The following is a 23,006-nucleotide window of genomic DNA, read 5'->3' as shown; positions in this document are numbered from 1 at the left end:
GTTTAGCACAGGTCAGGAAAGTTTCTAGAACTGCCAATATATTTATTCAATGTTAAAACACCATTTGCAGAAGGAAAACACACCATGGTTTTCTCTGCAGAACATTCCTGGCATTTCTGGAACTTGGATTTTTCTTTAATTATTTCCAGATCTAGATGCAATATTATCTCTACTGGAGAATCTTTCATTCCTATTCCCTTACAACGGACACTGCTGCCCCATATCTGCTGGGACCTCATACCAGAGCTGTGATTGTAAAAGACAACATCTAAATGTGCTGGTCATTGTCTTTAAGCAATAAAATGCGAACCACTCTTTCCCCAAGGCTAGGATATGAAGAACTTGCTTCCATTTAGTACTACATCAACTCTTCCCTTTCCTGTTCTTGCACTTAAGAGGGCAGATGATAGAAGAAAGGTCAGAAGACCACTTAAGGTGGAGAGTCCCTGTCTTTAGCCATCTGCTTTGGTGCTTTCTCAGATAAAAGGGGGTAGATTTTCTTTGCATTAGTGCAGAGCTCTCTTCCATGTCCTGAGGAAGTTCAAGATTAGGAAAGAAAGCTTGTTTCCTAGTTTTAGGCTTGTGGACAGGACCACAGGGAGCAGAGATGCCCTCCAGAAAAGAAAGCAAAATGGCTGTGATGACGGAGACAAAACCTGCAATGATCTTACTAGGCATGTTTGCTTCCACTGCAAAGGTACATCATGAGAGCTGCCAGAGAAATAACACACTTAAAGTATTTTTAGAGTCTTGTTTTCCTAGTAATGACTGTTGGAAGCATCCTTTATTAAAGTTTCTCTCTGGACTAGGCTGTCTGTGGAAAGCTGTAAATTTGCAATTTTTCAGTACGGTATTTCAAAGCTTACTGGAGGTTCCTTAAACAAGGAAGGAAATCTAAATCCACATAGTATAAATGTGGTGGTCATTAGGATAAAAATGCCCGCACGTGAACACACAAAAAAAATAAATCAAAGAAACTTAAACACCTATCACTTTATTGCATCAGTTCAGAGTAATTTTACTCAAACCCAGTACTGAGATGAGCTGCAAAATTAATACATTGCTTTCTTTTTATTTGCAATCCGTTTCGATTGTTTATTGTGTTGGAGGCAAACCCCAGAGTCATTGTGCAGTTCTTGTTCAGAGAGTGCTCACTGACTGCCCTGGGGCTCTCATACCTGAGCGAGGGACCCAGCCTGGAACAAAGAGCTCTGGTCATGAACCACACAGCAAAGGCCATCAGAGCTACCCAGCAAGTGTAACTCAATTAGCCATTTAGAGCTGTACGACTAAATACAGAGCAAGAGGACTTGAAATAAAGTCAGTGAAAAAATGGAAAAGGAGCTTATTGTAGATTTCTTAATTTTAATTTTTTCAGTCATAATCAAATATATTACATTTGAAAAATTTTGGCTAGTCTTACTGTCGGTCTAGAAAGGGACTGAGAGCAAGAGGGTGGGGGAGTTACCCCAAATTTTGAAAACCTTTTCTCTCTATACTTTCAGATGAAGAGAGGAGGAGGATAGGGTAAAGCAAATTAAGAGTCAATGTTTCAAAGATATTTTTGAACTCCCAAAATGTAAACTAGATGTTGAAGTCAGTAATTAGACCCCTGTTGTGCTTAGAAAATCTGAAGCATAGGCAGAGTTAGGAAAATGCCTTGTTCCTTTTTTTTTACATACAGGTTTCCTCACTCTCCTCTGAGGTTATTGCACCAGGAAGAATTTCTTTTTTGTTGGCAGTATCTGGTTCTTTCCTTGTTGATCTTTCTGTATTTTTAATATCTGTTATCTCCTTGCCATCTGGTTTGAAACGTTTAATTATTAAAACACAGAGCACTATGTATAAGAGACAGCATCCTGCTCGTAGTCCCGCAATGAGGCCAAGATAAACATTCCTAGGAAAAAAAGCGACAACATACGTTTATATTAATAAAGCTTCTGAGCAGAACCAAGTAAGATATCAAACACACTTTGGCAAAACCATCTATTCTCAGCCACGTATTGCTCCGCATTTCGAGAAATGATGATTCAAGGATTGGAGCATCTCCCTTATGAGGAGAGGCTGAGAGAGCTGGGGCTCTTTAGTCTGGAGAAGAGAAGGCTGAGGGGAGACCTTATCAATGCCTACAAGTATCTCAAGGGAGGGTTGAAGGAGGAGGGAGCCAGACTCTTTTCAGTGGTTCCCAGTGAGAGGACAAGGGGCAACAGGCACAAGTTGGAACAGAAGAGGTTCCACTCAAATATGAGGAGAAACTTCTTCACGGTGAGGGTGACAGAGCCCTGGAACAGGCTGCCCAGGGAGGGTGTGGAGTCCCCTTCCTTGGAGATTTTCAAGACCCGCCTGGATGCTCCTGAGTAACATGCTCTGACAAGCTCTAGGCAATCCTGCTTCAGCAGGGGAGTTGGACTAGATGATCTCTATGGTCCCTTCCAACTCTAAAACTCAGTGAAATTCAGTGAAATTCAGTGAAATAAGAAACAGAAAGCAAACAGTCTCATGGTTTTCAGCCCCAGGTGGGTTCCAGTCACATCCTATCCTCCTGGCAGAAAAGCCTTCTGTCTGAACATGAATGTCCCCATTCTGCAGGTGATATTTCAGGGCTGGGACAGCAGGAGCTGCACAGGAGCTTTGTCTGTCATCCCAGCCTCCCCGCCAAGCCCCTCGCCAGCAGCACTCAGAGCTCCTGGCCACAGCTCCTTGTGCACCAGCAGTCACTCGGGTCCCCTCTCCCCATGGATTTTGTGAGCTGGCTTTTATATTTAGGAAGCAAGGAAATGAGAAAATGAGGGAGGGTGTCTTCGGTACTACACTTACTCCGTGGTTGTTCAGTCTCGCACGAAGCCAAAGCATGGCAGAGTTATTCGGTGCCCCAAGGCTTCAATAAAATAACTGATTTTGGCAATGTTCACAAGACAGTGTACTGCGATGTCATGTGTCAGACTGGATCAAAATTCTTTGGCTTACTTAATCTCCTAAGGTCCAGTCAAAATTAGGGGGGTTTGGTGCTTTTAGAATCCTAATCAGTCTATTGACGATTGTCATGTGCAAATTATACCTTGGCCTGCCTCAGAAGCCAAATTCCCAACCCTTTACCAAAGATTTCAGCTTACCTGAATGCATTCGTGTCATATACCCGGCAAGATCCAGTTCCCCCACAGTTTTTTGTCCCCCATTTCAAGCAGGTCTTGTCGATCAAGGCACCAAAATAGATAGGGGCTGGGAGTCCTCCTGCAAAGAAAATTCTTATTACATTATCTCAGACGTGAAGATCTCAGAATCTAATGTCTTGGTAAACAAATGAGGAAATGAATCTCAGGGTTTCTGAATAATGGCTGCATCAAGCGGGACTAAACATCCATTTTAGATTACAAGATTTGTGAAAATATTTAAGCAAGTACCTTAAGGGAGTTGAAAGGATGGGAGATTAGAGGATTAATACATTCAGCAAGGGAAATGTTAGTAATTCTACTTTAATGGCATTTTTATTAGAATTATAACTTTGGTTGTTTAAAGAAATAATGTAACCAACATTTGATTTTCAGTCCCCGGTGGGGAATTATGTGCCATGACATACTAATATTTAGGTATACTAATATATCTGTTCAGGTATTACGCAACAGTTTGCCATTAAAAATGGTTAGCTGAGAGCAAAGGGCTGAAATAAAGCACTTGCTCAAAACCAACCAGGTAATAAATGCATTAGTTATGTATACTGAAAGAATTCTTTTTAGACAGTCATAGTGCTTTAGTATAACCACTAAGCTGTCTCAGGGATAATGTGCAGTTTTGTGAAGAAAACTATTTCGTAAAAGCAGAAGAGTGATTCTCTGCAGCATTCAGCTAAAAGACGGAGATTAGGAGAGAGATAGAGATCCAAATGACTACTTGGGCTTGTCTACACAGGGAAGATCTCAAAAATCAAGCAAGAAAGTGAAGACAGGGCAAGGTTTGTTAGAGGCAGGGCAGACTACATGTCTGAAGACTGGAATGATTATTTATTGCAGACAAACACAAGAAAGAAAATAATAGGTAGAATACAAGGTAGCTCTAAGTGAAAAACGGTCGGTGAAAGGGAGCATGGGTGTTAGGGATATCCAGGCTGATCAAGCTAAGGTAGTTGTGTCCAAAATTTAAAAAACAAACGAACAAAACCAAACCAAAAGGTACAACACAGCTTCCTTCCTTTGCCTGGTTCCTTTGCTGCATAGTAAAAATTCATGATAATCATGATACTTAATTACGTACCAGGAAACATGTAGCAAGCTCCTCCAAATATTTTGAAATGCATAGTCTGCGTATAAAGAAAAATTTTGGAAAATTTCTTTTGTTCTCATCTAAAGCAAGGACATTGCATTGGCTAGCTTTGGTCTGTCTCTTTGGCTTCCTACTTGAATTCCACAAAGAAATTAAGTTTTACCTAGTACTCTACCAACTAAAGTTTCAATCCCAACAGCAAAGGATTTCAGGTCTGGTGAAACAGATCTAAAAAGGAAACAAAAACAGTACATTGTTTTGTGGAACAATAGAATAACGTAGCTATAGCCATCCTGTGAACATCTGCATGTGGCCCATTGCAAGAGTATTGTGGCTTACCTAGCATGGCTCACCCAAACCCTGATTGAAAACATTCACCAAAGTTAAAGTTCGGATGTATTGCCTCTTTCCATTGACATCCGCGGATGAAATAAATGGGAGAATCTGCAGAACCTGATCTTGGATCCAAGGAAAATAGGTTGTGAAGAGTTTTGGGAGAGGGTGCATGGGAAAATTGAAGTGAACCAACTAAAAGCAGGCACCTCGTGTCCATAAGTTAAGCTCCAAGAAGCTGCCTTGCTTTAGAAGGAGCTGTACTGTGAACAGAGAAAACAAGGGTGTGCAGTCCTTGCTAGATACGTGCAGGTAAAACCCACCTCTGCCTCTAGCATTTTAGAAAGAGACAGCAAATGTGAGTTACCTGGCTACAAAGGTAGTGGAGAAACAACCTGTATCCATCAGATGAACTGAAAGAATTCACAAAAAGCAGAGTGGTGTACTGGGCTGGCACTGGGGCAGGGGGAGGACTTGCTGCGGCCAGCCTGTTTCCTCAACTGGAGTTTATACATCAGTGTATCATCTTTTCAGCATTAATATGAAAGGCTTCTCTGAAAACTTTGCCCAGCAGTTATCTTTGTCCGTAATCCAGGCACGCAGTAAGACTGGCTACGCTTAGAAATATTGCAGAATAATCAGCAGTTTAGCAAAAAGATCTATCTAGTCATGCACACTAACTACCAAGGATTGTAATTCACCCATGAGCAGGAGTAGAAAGAAACTTCCAGGCGAAAGGCACATATGTTTTCTTCCGAGTATAAAATAGAGGTGCTGCTTTACAACTGAAGGAATAAAAATTAAAAATTATTGCTGCTGACATGGTTCTGCTTATACCAGATATTGACAAAAAATGGGAATATCGAAATTGACTATCGGACTTCTTACAACACAGGAAACATTCTGAGGCACCAAAGCTTAACAAAGGTGAATGTTTTTCTCCTGAGTAATGTGAACAGCATGGTTCCCCTTGGATAGGGCTTAGCACTGCATCTTATTTTAAGTTCTTTGCTCTGTTAAAAACATCCCTGCCATTAGAAATGAAAACACCCATTTCGTCACTGAAGTATCTACTCAGCCTTAAGCTGGAATTAAACTGGTGGACAGGCATTTTGTTGTGCCTCTGAACAGATCTGGATTTCAGAGTACAGGCAAAGGCTCAGGGCCCCACTTTCATCAGCGTGCCATTCCTCACAATAGGAATATAAGGTCGAGATCATTCTGTCGATACCATATTCTGATGCTCTTTACCTAGGTTTATGGTCAAGGAAAGGTAAAGTATTTCACCTAAACATAATCATGTATGTAGGAGTGCCTCCTAAGGCAAAAATAAATGCACATGCAGTCTGTAATGCTAAAAAATAGGGAAATGCTTTGGTACAGCTTTCTCTTTGGCATTGTCCCAGAAACGCAGAGGAATTGCCAAGCCCGTGCACTTGTCCTTCCACACAGCTGCAATTGTGAAACACCTGAAAGGAGAAGATGAGAAGAAGAATGCCTTTAATCAGAATTCAGTGGCACAAATCTACTTTAGTAGCTAGATTTTTTCACTTCCTGGAACAGGCAGGCTGTTGTTTATGCCGAAAGAATCTCCCTAATCATCCTTGCAAACTGATGGCCAAGTTCATTGGCATGCTCCAGCCACTCTGAGCTGCTCCAGAGACACAAAGCAACTGTGACTCTAGTTTCAGCCATGCCATGGCTAGAACAGAAGGTGCTCTGTGTGCTCTTAAAATGAGCTAAAGCTATAAAATTCAGACGTGAACCATTATCCAGCCATTCTGCTCAGGAATCCTATGAAGTAGATGAGTAAGCATAAAAATACAGAAGTGGACTCAACAATGCAATCATGTATATCTATCTTTTGTATCTAAAACAGCAATTTGGTGCCGGATTGAGAGCACACTGTTTCATAGTCTTTGAAGCTAGCAGGAGACGTGGGGTTGAAAGCCAATTTCCCTGAAGTCAAGGATGACAATATTGCTGGGATGTACGGGTATAAGTCTGAAAAAGTTGCCCATCTTTTTCAGTCTTGTTACATGAAGACAATTCTGCTTCTGCCAGAAGGCATGACCAGTTGCACACACTTCTGCAAACCTACCCGTTTTAATGGTCTTTCCAAGGCAGGATTGTTTGAATGCCTGGAAATTACTTTGCTCCAAATACACTAAACAAAATGACCAGATAGATATTTATGGGACCTCTTGGCTGTATGATTTAGAGTCATGACTTGCTTTCCTGAGCTATAGCAGCTCAGAAAAGCAGGCAACTCCAGTATGATACGTGAAACCAGCACTCACAATTTTCTACAGGGTGCTGCACGCACCATGGGATTTTGCTAGTATAACAACCAGACTAGTAAAGGTTTCCTAAAGCAAACCCCCTCTTAGCTGTGTTGTACCTATGCAGTAATAGATCTACTGAGAAACTTAAAGACAAATTTATGGTCATCTTACTGAGAAGAAGATAAATTATTAAAAAAAAAAAAATCAAAATAAAAGTGGTCATCTTACTGAGAAGAAGATAAATTATAAAAAAAAAAAAAAATCAAAAGAAAATCATTCAAGAAATATAAGTCAAGAGTCTGAGGTTTTCTTGTTTTCCAGAATAGCTTACTTACCTCACTGCAACTATTTTAAAACCCTCCCTGCAACATTGTGCTCACTCAGTTTTTACTACAAGGTTAAACCATACAAAGTGGATATTTGTGTCTAGAGGATCACTTAAGCGCAAAGCCAAAAAATTAACAGATGAAGAAATCTAGCTATACCTGTAATCATCTCTCCACCTATATATTTACCATATTCTTTCCTGTCCCGGTTGATGATTTACACCCCGCAAAGCAGGCTGTCATGTAGGTGATCCCATTATCCCCGCACACAGGGTCCCACTGATCCATCTTGCAGCCACAGTCTGCGTTGCAACTGGCCATGAAATTGGTTTTGGGAGAGGAAAGGTGTTTTAATCTGGAGGAAACGAGAAAGCAATAAAAGAGTCTTTTAGTCAAATTACACAGTCGAACAAAATATCAGGGAGTAGGAAGGAAAAATATGGAGAAAGTGAAGCAATCAACACGGACAGGTATCTGCTACCATCCAATAGACTGTTAAATTGTCATATGGAGACTAAGATATTTTCAGCTAAACCAAAGCTGTCTTGAGATTTTTCATCAAACATTAACATTTTTTTTTAACATTCTGTTGCTGAAATGGCAGGCAACTCGCAAACTAGGTATTCTTGGCTGGAAGGGAATATTTGGTATTACACTTAACCCAAGAAAAAGAAAATCATACCCAAAAATCTCTTATTCCCTGTAGAGTGGCCATGCTTTTCCTTAGCAGTAGAAATCATACCATATCTGGGTGCTTGAAGTGGTGATATAAAAATACATACAACAACAGCAGCAAGATGACCTTGTAATGTTTTTTACTGGACCAGAACTGGCTAGTGGCAATGAAAGTTGTGTGAGACTGAGTGGGAAGTGTTGCTTCTGTCTCGACTCTGACGAAGCTCAGCAGCAGCCCTGCACCTGGGACAGGCTTCAGCCCCATTTCTTACCAGATCACATTTCTTGCTGTGTATTATCATGGACTTTCATAGCTTCCATCTTTACCAACATCTCTGTAAGAAACTTCAAACTCAGGCCCCGGCGAGCTAACCTCAGCAGATGATAACTAGCATTGAGAATTTCAAAAGCAGCCAGGTGACCCTGAGGGCATGGTAGCAGGGCTCAGTTTTCAGAAAGTGGGAGAAGTCCACCATCTACAAATCACCCCTGCTTTGAAGTCATTCACAATATAAAGAACAAGTGCTCAAAATTTGCCTTTTCTTCCTCCCTACCCCTCAATCCAATACACACCTCAAGGGGGCTACATTTCTCCTAGATCTTTAGAAGGGAAAATAACTGGGGGGCTTAGCCCTCGTTAGGCTGTTGCTCATCTTCAAAATACAAATTGCTAAATGGGTAAAACATTATGTGACTTGCTTAGCCAGAACAATCCTAGCACATGCTAAATCCTCCAGTCCCAGTTCTCCTGGAGAAGATGTAATGGCTCGTTCAGTATTTGCTCTCTTGATGTTTCTGCTTATTTTTAATTCACTCTACAGTACCAGATGTTGCGGTCAACCAGAGTTATCTCCCCTGCACAAACCCCTGACATCGCTATGTAACTAACCTCAGAGCTGAACTGGGTGTCAGGTTTGCCAGGACAACTTAGATATTCCCCTGAACGTTTCCAAAAACACAGAACTGAGTTTCTGCCTGAAGTGAAAATCTAGCAAGCCCTGCTGGATTCAGTTTAATCCTTAAAATCCCTTGAAATTTGTTGGACCGGACTGAGCTACATTTGAACAGTAGGCAATTGTGGCGTTCTGCTGGGATCAGCAAAATGTTCTTAAAAAAGCATGACCATAGTCCTGGTAAGGAGGGGGGAACGTCTGTTTGGGCATCACACGCTCCTGACATGACCACTTTCTACCTCACAGCTGAGAAAATGGCCCTGAGCGGATCAGCAGCTCCAGAAACCAAGGGAGGGCTGGTATCTCTCTGTGCAGGTTGATAACTACTGATCTAGAAGATTGTCCCTTCTAGAGGCAAAAACACTGGGGGGCTATAGGGAAGCCACTTCCAACACTCTTTTTGCTCTCTACAGCTTTAAGTGAAAGTTTTGAAATCCAATATAAATATTTCAACTGCCTGTGATAAATTTTGTATTCATTAGTGAATTGCCAGAATATGGAGGTATATTCTCAATATCCAGCAGTAAACAGTTTAGAAAAAGAAATGTCAGTTTAAATGAAATTAGAAAGACAAAATATTGGGGTATTCTACCCATCCCCAACATTAGGTATCATTTCAGCTTGACAGGCCTACCTCAAAATCTGGGGTTTTCTTATGCCTGTCACCATCAAGAGAGCAGTAAAATTATATAATCACAGTAGCTCCACTGTGGCTGAAACCACACTGATTGACGCTAGCAGATGACCTAATACACACCAATTGCAATGAAAAATTTTTGCCTTTAAACAGACATATACAGAATTTTTTTTATGCGAAAGATATAGAAATATTCTACAGCAAACCAACAGAGAAGCCAAATTTCATAATTCATCCAAATCAAAATTAAAATGTTTCGTAGAAGAGAAAGTTTATATTCCGGATGAGATAACAAGGCCAGATTAGACTGTGAGCTGAGGAATCCAGGTGCTTGCACTATGTTCTGCATAGGGTAGGGTGTAACCATGACAAACGGCACAACCAACACAAACCCAAGGGGATACAAACCCTGAGTAGGGCGCTGTCAAGCCAGCCACCTGGAGCACCTCACAACCGCACGTGAAGTACAAGAGGTTTAACAAATACGCTACTATGAAGGTGATGCATGCGAACTTTGCCATTTCAGTGATGTGAAGTTTGAATTTCTTGATCAGAAAGCCTCCTAGAAACATCCCCAGGATTGTGATGGGTAAAAGTATCACACCTGCAAATAGAAGGTTACAAGAATGTTAACTGCTGTCCCTTGCATTCACTGTTTTTCAAGTAAATATCTGGTTCTAGTAGTTTCCAAAATATCAGATACTGACCTATTTTCCAGACTCATCCTTTGAGGTTCTAAGAATTTTTATTACCCTTAAGTAATTTTACTTACCTCCTCATTTTCTTTCAAGTCATGTTATGACTTCAAAAAGCTTAGTTCTTCGATATTCCCTACCTTTTTATTATACTGTTGTTTGCATGCATACAGACATCATAAAACCTATACAGGTGCCTGTTACAAACTGGAGTAAATGAGACCAATGTCTCAGCTTATGGGTGCTTCTTCCTTTAAAGTAAAACATTAAACTTCCCAATAGTTAAAAAGAAAAGTCTCCAAAAGAGAACATGAAAGGAAACAACATCCTGCATTGGAGAGTGAATCATAGAAAAATTTGCATTTAGATTTAATCCATTCAGCATTTCACAGACTCCAGCCCTAATACTTACATGCTAAATAGAGAGCTTTTACAAGGTTTTATTGTGAGGGGTTTGCCATTCTCTGTGTGGTTTTTTTTGATTTTGTGGTTTTTTTGGTCATGTTGGTTTTGGAAAATTTTCCCTGCATCCAAAACAAAATAGGAAAAAGAAAGTTCTTCCCACATTAGTACTTCACCCCCAGCAAAGCAAGCTGCCTTCAGATTAAAGTCATGGAATATCACTTCTGCAATGTCTTCAAATACCCTGATTTTTTTGCCGGGTTATGAGACCATATTAATCACCGTAAGATTAATATAATTTCAGCATTCTTTTGTAGAGCATTACAAAGAACTCATTTTTGAGGGAACTGGCAAATAGAAAAAGAGCTTTGAGCTGAATGAAATGACTCAAAATTTAACATTTTTGTTTCTTATTGCTTATGAAAATTGCATTTGTAATCAAAACTGAAGAACATTTATACTGAGATGCTATTCTGCAAAGGAAAATCACATATTTCATCAGACATTTTCTAAATTAACAGTTTCTTTCTCTTAGTTGTTACTTAGTTGCAGTTTGTGTGGGTTTTGTTCACAAAATCAGACACATTCATAATCTGGATGTCACTCTTTGAAAACAACTCCAGCCAAAAAAAAATAATCCACCCAGTTCTAATAATTCTCTATCTCACTAAATTAGGAACACCAGGAAAACCAACACTAAAATTAATATCCATTTTGAAAATACATTATGAAAATTAATAAATTACTACCTACTTTTTTTAACCAAAAAAAAGTTCATAGAAACTCCTCCTAAAAAGGGAGGCAAAATAACAAAGAAAAGCTTCCTTGTTGACATTGGAATTTAAAAGGAGGACAGGTACCTACCAATTAGAAAGATGGCCTTTGCCACTGATACATTAAATTGCTGCTCCATAAACTTTGTCTCAAAGGTTATCATCCCAACAAGAGAATTGTACTGCAGAATAGTGAGGAAGATGTACACCAGGAAAACTGTATTTCCAAACATCTTCTTCAGAGCTGGGAGGAAATCTGCAATGGAGAGGTATATGCTGTACACCCTGCTAAACACATAGAGAAGAGTTGTTTTGACATCCTTTAGATGATAGAACTAACTTTGAGTTAACTACTGGCCCTATTGCAGACTGCAGTTCTTTGCCTGAAAAAATGAGGTTTTCCTCATTGCCGGCACGTGATTTCTTAGAGAAGCAGGAAGGCTGAATGGCATGGTGGATGCTGGACTGGAAATCAGAAATCCTTTTACCATTTTCTTGTGTGCAATGCAGGACTGTTCAGCAATGGCACTAAGGCTTGCAACTCTGGTCCTCAAACCCTGTACAGGAGAGGGTCCCTAGGGGACCATTAGGACTCTATAATGTACCAAGCGAAAAGTTTGGTGCCTAAAGCAGGAGCCTTCACAAACCTCACTAGAGCTCTGCATGAGGGTGATATTCAGAAAAAGGGAGCACCTGACCCAGGAAAAGGTTGAAACCTTTCCTGAGACCCTTGTTTAGAGTATCTAAGTCCATAGAAGCAAAGTGAAGGCAAACCCCTGCATTTAGCCTGAGGTCTGGCACACTTACCTTAAACACAAGAGCTTAAAACACTTTTCTGGAAAGGGCGCTTGCTACTACAGATAGTACATGAGGTCTGGCACACTTACCTTAAACACAAGAGATTAAAACACTTTTCTGGAAAGGGTACATACATACACACGTATGAATAAAAACCTTGGGGAACTGAGTCCAGAGATGGGTAGTTGTGTCTGGTATTGCCTATAGGAGGTTAATATAGCATTACTGAGCTCGTACACAGGAACCATGCCTTCAGTGAAATCCCTGCAACTGGCCTTGTAGTACTTATCTCCATGTTTCCCTCCCAAATGTTGGCCTCAGAGTAACAGTAACCTAGCCTTCATCATCACTAAACCATATTCCTGAGGACCATGTCAACCCGTCTTTTGAAAACCTTCAGGGATGGTGCCTCAACCACTTCCCTGGGCAGCCTATACCAATGCTGGATAACCCTTTCTGTGAAGAAATTATTCCCAATCTAAACCTCCCCCGGCACAACTTGAGGCCATTTCTCCTTGTCCTATCTCCTGTGACTTGAGAGAAGAGACCGACCCCCACCTCTCTACAGCCCCCCTTCAGGTAGTTATAGAGCAGGATAAGGTCTCCCCTCAGCCTCCTCTTCTTCAGACTGAACACCCCCAGCCCCCTCAGCCTCTCCTCATAAGACTTACTCTCCAGATCCCTCACCAGCTTCGTTGCCCTTCTCTGGACCCGCTCCAGCACCTCAACGTCTTTTTTGTGGTGAGGGGCCCAAAACTGGACACAGTACTTGAGGTGCTTATTTCTTATCTATTTTTTTGTCAGAGTTAGGTTGATGGTTGGACTAGGTGATCTTTAAGGTCCCTTCCAACCTAGACGATTCTATGATTCTATGATCATAAAATAGTAGCTGTAACACACCACACGACAACTACCATGCTGAACTGGGAATCTCTGGGGCTCAGCATGAGCTTTTTCCAGCCGTCTGACACAGAGAACTGAAACCCACCCTTTGCATGTAATTTCGATACTACCAACTACGGCATTTTTGTCCATCATTTGCACAGCAGAAATGTGCATTTTGCTGAGGGTTGTGCAAATCCATGCTCAGCTCAGGGTGAGCCCATGAGAGGGAATTCGCATATAAACATTTGGGAAATGATATTTCACCTTTTACTGCCTCTGAGAACTTCATCTGTGGCTGAACTGGGGAGTCTATTTTACAGTTCTCTCCTTGAACGGACAAATGGCTGATCTTCAGGTTTTCATTCTCTCCTTCTTTTGTTAAGGAGTGAGGCAGAAACCAGAAAGGCAACGAAGCAATGAAGTTGACTGCTCCACAAATGAGCAATCCAAGCCACCAGGCACCAACCCAACGGGTATCCTTAGGATTTATACTGATGGTGTCTATAAAATAAAGACAGGAAAATAGATTAAATATCATGCAGAGCAATTAAACTATTTCTTTTTTATTTAACTAACGTCCTTAGGATTTATACTGATGGTGTCTATAACATAGAGAAAGACAGGAAAATAGATTAAATACCATGCAGAGCAATTAAATTATTTCTTTTTTATTTAACTAACAATTCTATAGTTATCCTTATATATATATTCTTCAAAGACCAGAATAGAGGTGATTTATGTTTCACATGAAGAATTGAGAAGCAGCTGGTATCAAATCGGTCCCATGCAGTCAAAAATAGATGCACACATTTAGATCCATGGTTGCATTTCCTTGCCACAATCTTCCAACATTTTCTGCTGGAACGAGTAACAGCAAGAGGGCCCTTCACCCCCGAAAAACAACATCTCTTTCTCTACTTCCCACTGCACCCTCATTCTTCCCTCCCCAAACCCAGCCGTTGTTCCTTGAAGTTCCTCAAATTTTCCCTTGGATTAGAGACTGAAAGAGATTTTAACAATGAAATGAGTTTTCATATGAATCTCTGCTGCGTGCTTTTTAAAAAAAACAAACATAATTTTTGCCAAGTGTTGAAAGTGTCCACGAGCAAAGGCCTTTCAGGGTTCCCTCAATGCAGGGATGGCCTTTAATTTGCTCGCTTGTTCTCAGCTGCTTAGCAAGAGTGCAACGAGTGCATGTACAAGCATAAAAGGAGGGATGACATATTTCTGCGGCAGAGGTGGGGGTCTTGCATCAAGGGCCATTCCAGTCACACTGCAGTGCTACAGATATTAAAACACCCAGCTTTTGAGCAGCAAAAACTCTCTAGAGAACCCCCCTTTTTGGAGTAGTAAGCTGGGAAGGTGCTTCTTAGCATGCAGGCTCCTGCCAACCTCTCAGTTGGTCCATCACTCCATGGTGTCTTACCAACATCCACAACGCCAATATCGACCCAGAGGCTGGCACAGAAAGATCCAAGCAGGAAGCCCAGGGTCGGCCCAAACATGCCCGAGGATCTCACCAGGCCTGTAAGAGAAGGGAGGCAGCAGGGGAAGGTGAGAAAAAAACACCATGTGGACAAGCACGGCCACTCCTCTGTGGGCAAGGAACACAGAGAGGAAGGAGGAGGCAGAAGAGGGGCACAGGCTGTTGGGAGATGTCTAGTAGGAACCTTCTGGCCGGCAAGAAAATAAGCCATAAGCTGCAAAGACACTTGCTGTGGTGTGGAAGCAGGTGCCTTCACCTGCATAGGGCTTTGCTGAAGTAAGAGGGATCTCCCTGGTGTCTTGGAGGGAAGAGGCAGAAAGAGAATAACATGGCAATGATTTTTCATCCCTCCTCTTCCCTACTGCTCTGATTTTTGTAGTTGCATCATTGAGCTTGCAGTGGTTAACTAACGACCACACAACTCTAGGCCCATCGGAGGTATCATAAATCTACCTGCAACTCTATGTAGAGCTTGCATGATGTTCTGTGATTGTAGAAGTCAGGACTTTTGCCCTGTACTATGTGTTCAGGTCCCTCATTTAATTTTAAGTAGCAGTAGTTGATCTGATGATGTGCATATAAGAAGGCACATCTTTGCGGTTTGGAGTCACATTATCGTGACAGGGACAATTAAAAGTGCACGGACATGGAATTAGGTACAGGACCCTGACAATATTTTCAGCAGGCAAGAAGGAGATATAAGTGTGCCTGTGTGTGATCAAAGCTCGTTAGCCAGAATCTTTGTTGATTCATTCAGCGCCATAATGAGCAAATCAGTTAAATGATTTAGCTAGGCCAGGCTGGAATGGGTTTTGAGCAACCTGGTCTAGTGGGAGGTGTCCCTGACCATGGCAGGGGGGTTGGAACTAAATAATCTTTAAGGTCCCTTCCAAAAAAAAAAAAAGTCAAGATATCCAGTGATCCCATGGCAGGGGGGTTGGAACTAAATAATCTGTAAGGTCCCTTCCAAAAAAAAGAAAAAGTCAAGATATCCAGTGATTAAGTAATAGCCTCGTTAAAATCAGCTTGCAGTTTTGCTACTGGCCTCACTGAGGTTTCCATTTCCCACTCTGTCTCTGCTTACAAAGAGACAATACGGGATCATTAGGGATGCCCCCAGGAGAAAATCAATAAGCTGTGAAGACCAGCAGAAACCTAGGAAGCTAGGACTGACTGGGTATGTAAACACAGCACAACAGAATTTTGGTGACCACTGCCAGAAATCAAAATAAAATAAAAACATCCTCAAAATAATTTAAGTCTTCACTTTCCCTTGTCACTTGTGTTGATCTGTTAAAGTTTAGTGATAAGGGGTAAAAGTTTCAAAAAAAAGTTCAGTGATTGAGGTTCCTAAAGTCTAGCATGAAACTGACACTTGGGAGTTCTTTGTAGTTGCATAAGGCTTAATTTTATTAGAAAAAAAGGAATTCTTGATCAAGTGCCTATTAGTTCTTGCCCATGTTCAGCCTTACATTGTATAAATCCTACTGCATTGTTCTACTGTAGAGATTTTTCCCCTGTCAGTTTTGCAAATTCTCTTCTTAATACAGTAATTAATCACCTTATGATCAAGGGCTTCTATAATAAATTCTTAGAGCATAATTTAACCATATGGTTTTTTGGTTTTGCTTCATTACTCCAATTGCATATTGCTTTTATTTAGTTCTCTCATTTTACCTCATTGGACGTTCTAGCCTTTTAAATAAAGTTCTGATCCTTCCAAAGTGACCGACTTCTGCAGACTCAGGATTTTGACACTGAAAGCCAGGAATTAGCTTTTTATCAGTGAATCTAAAGCAAAACTTACTACTCAGAAATACACAAGGTCATCTCCAAAATTCAAGTACTCAGTGGCAAATTTCTAAAATAAACAGATATAAAAAAGCACAACCATACCAGTGGCCTTGTATGTTGTTTGCAGTATATTTCTTTAGGATACTATAAGCTACCAGATAAACTTAGAAGCATATGTGCAATAATTTTGTATATGTATCGTTTTTAAATTAAATTTCACACTTGCATACTCTTTAAATTCAATAACTTCACTAAGATAATATGTTTGTATTGTGATAAAACAAAACCAAATAAGTTCACTCTGATATTTTCTTACATTTTCCTTTGTAACTGCAAACAGCAAATCATGCAGACTTACCAGTTCATCAGCTGCTGTGTTTTGACATAGTTCAACCAGCCTTTGTATTGATGAGTAATTTAGCATGTAACAGGTATTAACATACATCGGGCTCAGATATGTTTCTGTTGAAGCCATGGTTTCAATAGTTACAAGATTATATGCCAGTGCTCAACTAAGGGATGAAATTACATTCACTCAAAGTCTGTAATAAAGTTAACCACTACAGCAAAGCTACCATCCTCTATTAAATTCTGTAAGATGGCTTAAAAAATAGGTTAATTTTTCCTTTTCTGTCCCTTCCTAAGGAAACTCCAGCTTTATTGCTGTGAAAAGTATTTTAATGTTGTGTTCCATTGACACAATAAAAAGCTGTCTCTGCCACAAAATAAGTTACGTTCTTATTCAACAAAACTTCTAAGGCCAGGAGAGAAAGGAGAGACAGGAAAGTGAGGTCAAATAATGAGATCAGGGTCAAGTAGTGAGATCAGTGGTCAAAATTCAACAGAAAGGCTTGACTGAAGTTTATTCATTATAGGACTTTTTATTTTACAAAAAATGCTGATCATAAATAGATTCAGTCAATTGATTAAAAAGTCTGATATAGAAAAAATTAATACTTGTCAAGAAATGAAATTTCAGATTTATGGAAAAGACTGTATTTCAACATTCACTTTTTTTGCAAATTGGGTCAGTCTATTAAAGTATGAAAATATTTGAATGGAATAAGAGACTGAAGTTTACTATTCAGAATGTTAAAATGAAACATTTTAAAATCCTATAAACAAAATACTTCGTTTCAGTTGCACGACCCAAACAAATTTTAATTTCGATTGAATGCATATTAATCCCTCTGCCAGCTCTATATCTTTAATCTCACTACCCCAATAGCTCTCAACCTGTGGCAATCTCTCCCAGATCAGATTCTGACAAGGAAAAAATTCAGCTGAACATTTAAAAATAGCTTTAATCAGAAGCTCAGAGGCGATTACAAATATTTTGGATAACGGCTAAGTGGAACTTTTGTTTTCTTCTGCTCCCTTCACAATACTTCTGTTTTCTTCAATCTGCAGATTTCCTCACCCCCAGATGAAGACATTTGCAATGGCCTTACCTTGTAGCGTTACTCACTGAGCTCTTCCTCAAACTCTGTCTTACTATCTCTATGACCAGTACAACTTTACTAAGTTTACTTCAGGCAGCAGTTTTGAGCTCCGTCAACCACACAAACACTCCATGCTATTAAATCAGTTTGGCAATAAATGAATTAGCTTGGGTGTAAGTCTTTCTGTCTTGGGCAATAGGTTATCTTCTATCAAAACAACAACAAAATCTCAATTAGAAGGGATTTGTTACAACACACTGGCACGGGTTTTGTTTCCTGGGAAAAGTGGGAAGGGTTTTCCTTCGGTGACTAGTGACCTTAAAAAGCTTTCATCAGGAAGTGAAACCAAGTAAAACCTTCTGCAACCTGTTTACATTACTGTCATTAAGTCTAATTCTCTTATCAGTGGAACAGTGATTAAGAAGAATTTATTCTCTGAAGCTGTGGAACTGAAGATGATATCCCACATAAGACAGATACAACTTCTCACTTTGGAGAAGCGAGTGTTTGATTATGCTTCCCTTCTTCACACAGAAAACTGGCACATGTAGCAGCAGCCACTTGGGGCAAGCAAAGGGAGTGTTTGGGAAAAATCCTTCAAAAATAAACATGAGATCTCTTTTGCACTGCTTTTTTGTCTCTGTACAACTCAAAATTACCCAGAATAGAGCAGATAGATTTTTTTGGTGAGTATTTGCTTGGCTACAGAAATGTTAAAGAGAAGAATGTTTAGCATAAAATCACTCACTCGCATATTACCTATGTAAAATGCTGAGTTTTCTTCTTTAGAAAAATCATCAAGATATGAAAACCCCAGTGGCATAACTGGTGCTTCCCCAATTCCACGTAAAAGGTTCCCCATCAACACAAAGAGCCACAGATAGGAATTTGTTGTTTTCTCACATCCTGCAGACCATAAACGTTTACATTTCTGTGAACATAATTCTGACAATACTTTATTGCAACAGAATAATAACATAAAATACTTTTTTTTTTTTTTTTTTTTTAAATCATTACAGGGTGGGTTTGTGTAGATCATGGTTTCTAACAGGGTGTATAGAATGGGGACAAGCGGAGGAAGGGAACCCAGCATCAGAGCTTTTGCTTACCAAAACTTTTCATTGCGCTGGGTGTTTCTGTAGCATCTGTGACTGGATGGCCCACAGACGATGCTGGGGAGCAAGCTGATACACTCGTAGAGGAGTTGTCCACAGTAACAGTTACCCTTTCATAATTATAACTGGAAAACAACTATGTAAAATACAACTGACACATGAAAGAATCTGCTTTGCGGGAAGTGTTTATGAGCCTTGTATTCATACATCCTCATTCCTATTAAGTGGGGGCAAAGCGGAGGGGAAAAGCCCATTTCCAGTGCTTTTGCTTAAAAAAAACATGGGTAACTTCATACCGTTTTCAAAATGCTCTAACCATTCTAACACCGGTATTTTTTCAAGATGAAGAGCAAAAAAGCTGCTTGCAGAGCTTAAGAAATCACTCTTTAGACTGAAGGATGGAGGCAGAGTCCATCCATATCTGCCTACATACAACAATGCTGATGTTTTTCCATACTGTTACGGATGGAACAGACACGTAACAGAGATTTCTGCGTTAGTCTAAAATTAGGTAGCTAAGTGATTCATGCAGGTTGCAAAACACATGTGCCAATTTTTCTGCATTTAGGCAAACAGCTACTACAGCAAATCTGCTAAGTAAATTGCAGCCAGTTTGAGTACATTTATGCCATATTGGGTTAAATGGAGAGCAGATATTCCCTCTGACTATGCAATCAAGTGGTAACCTTTAATATGTCACTGGATGATGGTGAGGTCCCAATGGTCCCATTGCTCAATGTCGTGGAGAATGGGTAATCTTCAGCACTTGGCTGTGAGTTTGGGTTAAATCAGAGATTTCCAGAGCTCTGCTTCTGGCTTGTGCTGTCCCCTGCAGTGCAGGTTCCCTGCTATTTTGCAAGTCACTTTCCATACCGTGGTCCCCATGTATAATTCTTTCCATACCCTTCTTATCTCAGGTATTGGTCTTGGAACTGAAGAAGATGCACAAATAAATTTTAATTTTTGAGGGACAGAGGGGATTTATTTTCAACTACTACTTAGTAAGAGTGCCAAAGTATTGGAGATGTATGAACTGCTTCTGACGACTATGTAAGCACTAAAGCTTAGATGTAAAGGGTTATTTAGATATTTAACTATCCCTGAGTTCAGTGGAGATAGATACACATCTTGATAATTTCAAAGAGCTTAGCATGAATATCCACCATGGAGAAAGAAACTTCTTCCATCAAGATCTCATTACAGTTCATTTAAGTATAATAAAGGAGAACAGATAAAAAAAATATGTATATGAATATATATCCAAACACAAAACCACTGTCAGTGAAAGAAGAGTTGGTATGGGAACTATTACAGGAGCTTGACCCCTACAAATCAATAGGCCCTCAGGAATACTACATGAAGGTTTTAAGAGAGCTGGCTGATGTCCTTGCTGCTTCCATAATCTTTGAGAAGTCGTGGATATCAGGGATTGGATGAGCCCTCAGGCTATCCACATGAAGGTTTTAAGAGAGCTGGCTGATGTCCTTGCTGCTTCCATAATCTTTGAGAAGTCGTGGATATCAGGGATTGGATGACCCAGAAGACTGGAAGAAGGCTAATATCACCCCCCATCTACAAGAAGGGCTTAAAGGAGGATTCAGGAAATTATGGACTAATCAGTCTTACTTCAGTTCCTGGGGAAGTTATGGAACAAAACCCCCATAGGGCTATCACAAGTCAAATGAAGTACCTCAGTGGGAAAGGCCAGCACAGATTCACCAAGGGAAAATCCTGCTTGACAAACCTGATCACCTTCTACTGCAAAGTAACCTGCTTGGTTGATGTGGGGCGAGCAGTGGACGTTGTCTACCTGGATTTCTCCAAGGCTTTCGACACGGTTCCCCAGAGCCTCCTCCTAGAGAAACTGATGTGTTATGGTCTAGACAAGTGGTCTGGGTGGTGGTGGGGAACCGGCTGATAGCTCTTTTTCAAACTGGCAACCTGTCACAAGTAGGGTCCCCCAGGGATCAACACTGGGACTGAGGCTGTTTAATATCTTCCCAAGTGATCAGGATGATGGCATCAAGTATACCCTGATGAAGTTTGCTGATGATACCAATCTGAATGGGGAAGTAGACACTTTGGAAGGGAGAGCCACCCTGCAGTAAGACCTGGACAGGCTGGAAGAGTGGGCTAACAAGAACATTATGAAGTTCAACAAGGACAAGGGTAAGGTCTTGCACCTGGGAAAATATAATCCAGGAGCGCAGCACAGGCTGGGTTCTACCTGGCTGGGGAGCAGCTCTGTGGAAAGGGACCTGGGGGTCCTGGTGGACAACAATCTCAGTATGGGTGAGCAGTGTGCTGCTTCTGCTGCAAAGCAAGCCACCAAAATGCTGGGTTGCATCAACAAGGGCATCACCAGCAGAGATAAAGAAGTCATTCTCCTACTCAGCACTTGTCAGGTGACACCTAGAATACCGAGCTCAGTTTTGGTCCCTGCTATACAAAAAAGATGTGGACAGGCTGGAGAGGGTACAGAGAAGGGCCACAAAGATGACCAAAGGACTGGGAAGCTGCCATATGAGGAAAGGGTGAGAGAACTGGGTTTGTTCAGCCTTGAGAAAAGGGGAGACCTTATCACCACATTTAATCAGAAGGCTTAGGGGAGACCTTATCACCACATTTAATCACCAGTATTTAAAGGGTGGCTACAAAGAAGATGGAGATTCCTTTTTACAAGGAGTTGTATGGAAAAAAACATGGGGTAATGGATGCAAGTTACTCCTGGGGAGATTCCAATTAGACACAAGAGGAAAATTTTTAACAATGAGAATAATCAACCTTGGAATAATCTCCCCAGGGAAGTGGTGGATTCCCCAGCACCAGACACTTCTAAGATTCAGCTGGGCCATCCTGTCTAAACCGTGCTTTGGCCAAGAAGGGTCGGACCAGATGCTCCTTGAGGTCCCTTCCAACCTGGTATTCTGATACGATTCCTTCCCCGGTGAAAAATTCAACAGACGTTATCCCTAATTATCTGTAAGTTCTGTAGAAATCTTAGGCTTCTCTTTTACTTACCTGTAGAAAGAGGTAAGCTTTCAGAGAGGAAATGAGAAAGTCAGTACTAAAAATCCATCTATTAAAACCTTCCTGTTATTTGAAAGAAACTATTATTGTCAAGCTTTTAACTCAGGTGTTAAGCACTTCATATGGTCAAATTCAATTAATGTACAATGTGAAAACTCTCCATATTTACCGTCCCATTAGGAACTGAGGCATCACTGACAAAAACACTCCTAAGGACATGATGAGACATCCAACAGCAATTATTTTCGGTCGATGAATTCTTGGTCCAAGGTAGCTCACCAACACCATTACCATTAAGTTACCTGCATCAACAGGAGAGAGAACCAGTAAGATTACAAAAAGAGATACTTTTTTTTCAGGGAAAAAATGGATTAAGGGGTATTTATCTACTTTCAATGAAAGTACACGTACCTATCTCAAAGCTGCCATCAATAAGGCCAACAACTGATGATGAGATTTCAAATCGCCTTTCAATTTGACTGGTCATGCTCTTCATGTAGCTTCCAGAAAATCCTTTGGCAAAAAAGGAAAAAGCTAGAGCTCCAAGAAATATCTGAAGAGAGAAAATAATCAAGTTTGCAAAGAAACAATTTTTTCTTCATGGCTGGATGCCTGAGTAACTTACTCAAGAAATACAAAAATCAAATGTTTTTCCTTCTAATTCTCTGTGAAGAAATTCTTCCTATTGTTTTCATTAAAATGGAAGATTTTACTTTCTTTTTCAGGGTGGCCTCTAAAGCCTCTTCTACTGAAAAGAAAAAGAAAGTTGACATTGACTGTGTGCACCTTCTACCTTTCTCTCACATGCTGGTTTAGCTGTTTCCTTCTCTCAGGAAAACTTGCAGCATAAGGTTGATCATCACTAATATTATGGCACATCTTATTACTCCTGCTTTTCCTGTTCTCAAAAACATGGACAACTGACTACCACTATGACTATAGCACAGCTCTAAATAATTCCTTAGCAAAATATGGCCTCACTTTTTAACTGCTGAACACATTTATTGACTTCTATGCGCTCGCAATCACAACCTAGAGCATGGTTTCCAGCACAGCTAGTGTCAAACAGTGTCATACAGAACTAACTGAATTCTGATAGAACTTCAAATTGCACTTTCAG

At 40.5% G+C, this 23,006-nt stretch overlaps 1 protein-coding gene across 5 annotated transcripts in view; it reads right to left on the bottom strand.

Moving 5' to 3' along the window:
* Positions 1–973: 973 nt before the first annotated feature.
* The window catches only part of LOC106885335 (solute carrier organic anion transporter family member 1C1-like), a 31,776-nt gene continuing 9,743 nt past the window's right edge, over positions 974–23,006 (bottom strand). For 3 of the 5 annotated variants that reach the window (XM_014937458.1, XM_014937459.1, XM_014937460.1), the window contains exons 3-15: positions 22,298–22,439; positions 22,056–22,188; positions 18,851–18,981; positions 18,501–18,647; positions 14,446–14,544; positions 13,284–13,520; positions 11,428–11,592; positions 9,875–10,070; positions 7,391–7,556; positions 5,878–6,059; positions 4,421–4,485; positions 3,114–3,231; positions 974–1,897 (exon numbers count right to left, since the gene is read on the bottom strand). In XM_014937458.1, coding sequence (XP_014792944.1) covers positions 1,675–1,897; positions 3,114–3,231; positions 4,421–4,485; positions 5,878–6,059; positions 7,391–7,556; positions 9,875–10,070; positions 11,428–11,592; positions 13,284–13,520; positions 14,446–14,544; positions 18,501–18,647; positions 18,851–18,981; positions 22,056–22,188; positions 22,298–22,439 — 2,004 coding nt within the window. In that variant the 3' untranslated portion in view covers positions 974–1,674. The remainder of the gene's footprint in view (positions 1,898–3,113; positions 3,232–4,420; positions 4,486–5,877; positions 6,060–7,390; positions 7,557–9,874; positions 10,071–11,427; positions 11,593–13,283; positions 13,521–14,445; positions 14,545–18,500; positions 18,648–18,850; positions 18,982–22,055; positions 22,189–22,297; positions 22,440–23,006) is intronic. The other 2 variants (XM_014937462.1, XM_014937461.1) reach the window with 1 other exon arrangement.

This window comes from Calidris pugnax, unplaced genomic scaffold, assembly GCF_001431845.1.
Source record: "Calidris pugnax isolate Ruff unplaced genomic scaffold, ASM143184v1 scaffold1, whole genome shotgun sequence".
In the NCBI taxonomy this organism is placed as follows: domain Eukaryota; kingdom Metazoa; phylum Chordata; class Aves; order Charadriiformes; family Scolopacidae; genus Calidris; species Calidris pugnax.
The sequence above is the reverse complement of the archived record's forward strand: the minus strand, read 5'-3'. Positions and strand labels throughout refer to the sequence as shown.